The 5,699-nt window shown below is 40.0% G+C and overlaps 1 protein-coding gene across 1 annotated transcript in view; it reads left to right on the top strand.

The window, feature by feature from the left end:
• Positions 1 to 1,484: 1,484 nt before the first annotated feature.
• The window catches only part of rasl12 (RAS-like family 12), a 6,836-nt gene continuing 2,621 nt past the window's right edge, over positions 1,485 to 5,699 (top strand). Inside the window, exons 1-2 of the mRNA XM_015404926.1 lie at positions 1,485 to 1,560; positions 4,142 to 4,332. Coding sequence (XP_015260412.1) covers positions 1,543 to 1,560; positions 4,142 to 4,332 — 209 coding nt within the window. The 5' untranslated portion in view covers positions 1,485 to 1,542. The remainder of the gene's footprint in view (positions 1,561 to 4,141; positions 4,333 to 5,699) is intronic.

Genomic DNA, 5,699 nt, shown 5'->3' with positions numbered 1-5,699 from the left:
CCACCAGGACCCTGACAAGGACTAAGAGGGAGAACATGGAGGGATGGATTTTCAGGCTGCACCACTCTAGGAGTTGTGTGGAAGTTTTAATGTAAAGCAGGGACCTTTGATTCAGTCATATTTAGGGTTGGGAATTGATAAGATTTTCACGATTCTGATTCTCTTATCGATTCTGTGAAGCAATGAACTTGGTAATTGCTCGGTGACATTCGTCTACCTTCGCCTGGAACATTTTATCTCTGCCTGCCTCGGCGAGAACAGAAGGCAGTGAACAGGAGCTGCAGCCTCTGATCCAGCCAGGCTACCCGTCTCCTCAGTCATCTAAATCTAATGGAGAAGGCATCCGTTTAATTAAAAAGTATTACTGTACAATTTGGGGAAGTAAACTCATCTCCCCCTGACTTAAATAAAAGAGCGTCACCTGTCTCTCGCTCCCTGAACTGCGGAGCAACTTGGTAGCATGTTTAATAACCCCAAAGAGAGGCAGGAACCTGGTTTATTTCCAGAAATGGCTTCTGATTTACCAGGAACCACATTAAGCTCAGCCAGTGATAGAAAACTAGCTACTAACCACCAGAGTTTCCTTCCATGCTGGTCGTAACTTTAGCTTCTCTCAGGAAGCATAAAAAACATGGCATTCGTTCAAATGGATGCCATGTTGTGTGCGCAGGTGTTTCTGCATGTTGGAGGTATTTCCTCCTGCTGATGTTATTGCCACTTTACCCGATGGGAAGCCATTTTTTTTGTTTTGCTTTTCTAGACTTACGCCTGGTCACGTCGTACTTGCTTACTGAATGCCGTGAGCGTAACTTGCGTAGAAAACGTGCTGTAAGTAGTGCTGCCCAGAGCGGCTCTGGTTCTGCCTGGAACTGTTAAGAGAATCGTTAAGCGAGCTGCCAAATGGTGTCATGGAATCAGAACACAAGGAACCGGTTCTGAACAGGAACCGGGTTTCGATTCCCATCCCTATTCACATTGCACAACAAATTATAAATTACCAGCAAAATTATTTATCTGAGGAAACCAGCAGATTGGGTTGGAGATTTTCTTTAAATCCTTTCTGAGAATGCCTAGAGTGAAAACCACTAGAAGGAAAAGTTCCCTGGAGAATATGGACAGTCCACCATCTGAAAATCTCCCCAATTCTCAATCTGTGATGGTAATTTTTGTGCAGGACAATTTTAAATAAATATTTTTTCTATTTGAATAGAATTTGCAGAATCTGAGCCAAAGTTTTTCTGGTTCCCATATAAGATGCTATAGAGTCTGCAGAGGGGGATATGTTGGATTTGTTTAGTTTGTAATTGCTGTAAATTGTCAGGTGGAAATCTTTGTTTCTCTTTCGGCCATAATAATGATAATAAACAGGAAGAAGGAAGGTTCTAGATATTAACCATTAGTAAATTCTACTTTATTCTACTTTCACACGTAATATTTGGAAAGATCTCTTAAACCATCACCACTTCCTCTGTGTTTTTTTTTTTAGAGGACATCTATTCATCAGATGAGATCGTGGACCAACAGCCTGTTACTGTTAGAGTGATGGACACCTGCGATCAGGTATAAACCACAACTTTAAGACAAAAAAAATAGGAACCACTGCTGGGTTCAGCTCACATCCAACAGGATGCTAATACAGTGGGTCTGTTGAATTTAGAGTAAAAGTCGCTCATATTCAGAATCCAAACTTCTGAAAGTTCTTTAAATCTGAAATGATTCCATCCTGTTCAATAAATGATCAGTGTTTTTAATTCAGAGTAATTTTCATGTGAATGTGCTTTACTGGAGGCATCCATGTTTGTCAAAGAACACTACTGCCACCTACTGGTTTGTAATCACAAAGAAAATTATTATTGTTTTCATTTTAGTGTGAGGGATTGTATTTGAGTCAATGCAGTCAGCTGGTTTTCCTTAGATAGAAAACTTTGTATCAATTTGACTGGATGATCTTGTTGACTTGGAAGTTGCCTTGGATTGCCTTTTTTTTTGATTTTTGCGCTATATAAATAAACTGAATTGAATTGAATTGAATTTTTTTACTGATTAACGCTAAATTTATTAAATCACCGCAAACGTATTAGTTTTAGGTGTAAATAATGACGCATTGGTTATTTTGTGCTGACTGAACTTTCCTTTTAAAGGGTTAGAAGAGCCACAAAATCTTAAAGCTTCAAATCCTTTTCAATTCAATTTGTCTCTATAGCAACAATTCACCTCACATGTCATCTCAAGGCATTTACAAAGATAATACAATCATATCCAGTTAGATTGGTTAAGATTTTCTATCAAAGGAGAACCAGCTGACTGCATTCAGTCACTGACTTTGCAGGATTCCCTCTTTGTGAGCATTTAGAAACAATAGATGTGTGCTTTGATTCTGTCATTGACTACAGAACTCCCTTACACCCAGTAAGCATGCAGTGAGTGACACTGGAGATTCCCCTTTAACGGGAAGAAACCTCCATTAGAACTAGGCTGAGTGTGAGCAGTCATCTGCCGAGGTTGACTGGGGTAGAAGCAGAAATACACAAAAGCAACATAGAAGCACTGATCAATAAATATTTTCTATGTTAGAAAAGGTAACGGTAAACTAGCTCCACAGGTAAATCTGTCTGGAGAAAGAAACAGTTAAGTAGACGAACTCTGAGTCAGTTTTCATGTCAAAAAGCATCAAAGAGAGCACATCCAGTTAGTCACAGCAGAAGCTGAGCCTATAGCTAACGTCTAGGAGAGAAACAGGACTAAAAGCTTTTAACTACGGTTTCTGGACCACCTGAAGGTAATACATTAAAATAGTCCAGACTTGAAGCAACAAATGCATGGACTAGTTTCTCAGCATCCCCCCTGGACAGGAGATTTTGTTTTCTTTAGAAAAAAGGACATTTTAGAAACCCATCTAATATGGGATTTAAATGACAGATTCTGATAAAAATAACACAAATGTTTGTTTGTTTTTTTACTATATATAGGACAGAGTATCAACTGCATAACAGTGGAAATTAATCTCATGCTGACGGATACATTTTAGAGCATATGGATATTGAAAAAGAGAATTTGCCCTAGTACTGATCCCTGTGGTACTCCACAAGTAACCCTAGAGCTTGAACAAGATTTATCATAAACATAACCAAACTGAAATCTTTAGGACTGATAGGATTTAAACCAGTCTAGTGTGGTTCCCTTTATTCCTACAGCATGCTTAAGCCTTTCTGAAAGCATATATAATCTGCAATTGTCAGGGCTCACAACAGAGGACCCAGGATTCAAAGCAGGTAGATAAGTGTGATTCACATAATCAATCTACGTTGGATCTGTAACAGCAGCAACGGCGTCAAAGGCCGAATCTTTGGTTTTAGATTTTACTCTGTGCCAAGAAGAAGGAGTAGAATCCAGAAGATCAGGAAGCCGGGGCTGGAAGGCTGCTGAACTGGCTGACGAGCAGATCCAAACAGACGAAGGACATTAGAGTTTCCAGGAGATGAAGCCAAAGTCAGTGTCGAAGAGGTTAACAGGAGTCCAGACAAGAAGATCAGAGATCCAAAGAGGTAATCAGGAGACATCCAAGTTGCAGTCAGGAGGCATATCCAGGTATAGTTCAGAGGGCAGAAACCAGCAGGGGTCCAAAGTAATGTCATGTAAAACAGGAACAGGGAGCCTCACAGGTCCGAGGGCAGAACTGGTCAGGATCAGGCAATCAAAACAACAACAGGTACGCTAGAGAACTCTCACTGAAGGCTTGAATAATCTGCCACTGATGACTGGGAGCCAGCATCTTTAAATAGAGGCAGGAGCAGGTGGATAAGATGAAACGTGATGAGAAACTGGGCGGAGCTAGGCAGGTGAATGGAATGAACCATTAAGCCAGTCATTTGTTCCAAGATCATGGCAGAGATAATGCATAAAAATGTGAAAATCTGTCAAATTGGTTTGGATTAAAACGCCATTAAGTTTTGTTGTTGTTCGCCCTTGATGAGTTGTTCTAAATTCAAACCAGCATGTTAAGCGGGTTGAATCAATGAATTCAGTCACAATTGATTATTTGAAGTTTGAGTTTTGTATTTTAATCATCCTGCTGAACCATCTAGCAGGCCAACTTTGGCTGGATGATAAAGAATATCATCACATATGTTTATCTCCACAGGAGGGTCCAGTGAATTGTGAGCGATATCTGTTGTGGGCCAATGCCTTCCTGGTGGTCTATAGCATCAATGACATGAAAAGCTTTGAAGGCTGCCAGCTCTACCTGCAGATGCTGCTCCTACATAACAACACCTTTAGGTCCCAAACTCCAGTTATCCTGGTGGGAAACAAGCTGGACATGGACAGATACAGGCACGTATTCTCTCATATCAGCTGGTTTCTTTTATGCCAAATGTGTGACTTTATATATGTTGGATGATTCGGAAAGCCGAGAAGTTAAGCCTCATTGTTCTGAAGGTTGCAGCATTTAACAGGTAAACAACTAAGATGAACATCTTTATATTTAGTAGTTTTAGGTAGTTCAATAGCTAATGCGCAAGTTACTGATTACATAATAAGATTAAATTAGTGTAAAAATATAACTGCAATTTCCATTTTCAACTGATGAAGCAAAAGTACAGAAAAATTTCTGACAAGATGAGCCTAGAAGCTCCTCGATTAATCCCTAAATGCAAGAATTTATATTGTGCAAAATGTATCATTTAGATGATAAATTCCATTAATGTTAGCATTCCATGTGTAATTTGTGTACATTTAAGGTATGATGCTAATTAGCAACAATAGGCATCTAAGGGACAACAAATATGTTCTTTATCAGAATGTCAACTTTTTGCCAAGAGAAGACATTTCGCCTCTCATCCAAGAGGCTTCTTCAGTTCTAACTGGTAGTGGGAAGCACTGAGATTAATAATATAGGTGCTAAAAAAAGATTTAGGGGATTTGTTCCACCTACAGTATATTGATCTCAGTTGTCCCCGGCAACAGTTAGAACTGAAGAAGCCTGTTGGATGAGAGGCGAAATGTCTTCTAGAAAATTTCATGTCCAGTTGACTAAACTGAGCCTTTAATGTTTCACCAAGACCTGGATGACTGAGAATCTTCACAGATATAAGACAAGACATATAAATTAGGCCAAAACATGTTTCTAAGTATTTTTAATCATCTTAGTGGGTAAAAATGACCAAATTTTGTTAAGTTGGGTGGAGTTTTGTAGAGGGTGCAAATGCAGAGATTGAGGGAGAGATGGTGATGTGGGTGGTGGCAAAAGAAACAGCAAATCAGGGAACACAGGAACCGGAGGGTAACTCAAACCTTAGGGTCCTGTCACAACTTGCAGATTTATCCAGCGTATGATTAACGTCCCAGAACCTCCTGAAACGCTGGCATATGCTGAACTTTCTATGTATATTTTAAATTCTGGGCGTATACATAGAGGATTCATAACGAGTCCAGAACTTCTGTCCATCGGCCGCCTAACTTCTGCATAACGCACGGCAGCGTAATGCCCTGGAAATGATGCACAACCAGTGTCCTGAGGGGGGCAGCGATGTGCACGTAGGCGCCCAGCTTGTAAAAAAGATGTCTTTCATCGCGATATTAACCTTGCTGCTGTTAACCGTCCCCCCCAAAAAAAACTATAAATAAAAATAAAAAGAAATCAGGTTTCTGGTGTCAGCAGATTGAGCGTCATGTCTGCTAGGAAGTCTGTTGGTGGTGGG

The sequence above is a fragment of the Cyprinodon variegatus genome, unplaced genomic scaffold, assembly GCF_000732505.1.
Source record: "Cyprinodon variegatus isolate N-32 unplaced genomic scaffold, C_variegatus-1.0 Scaffold1899, whole genome shotgun sequence".
Lineage (NCBI taxonomy): Eukaryota > Metazoa > Chordata > Actinopteri > Cyprinodontiformes > Cyprinodontidae > Cyprinodon > Cyprinodon variegatus.
The sequence above is the reverse complement of the archived record's forward strand: the minus strand, read 5'-3'. Positions and strand labels throughout refer to the sequence as shown.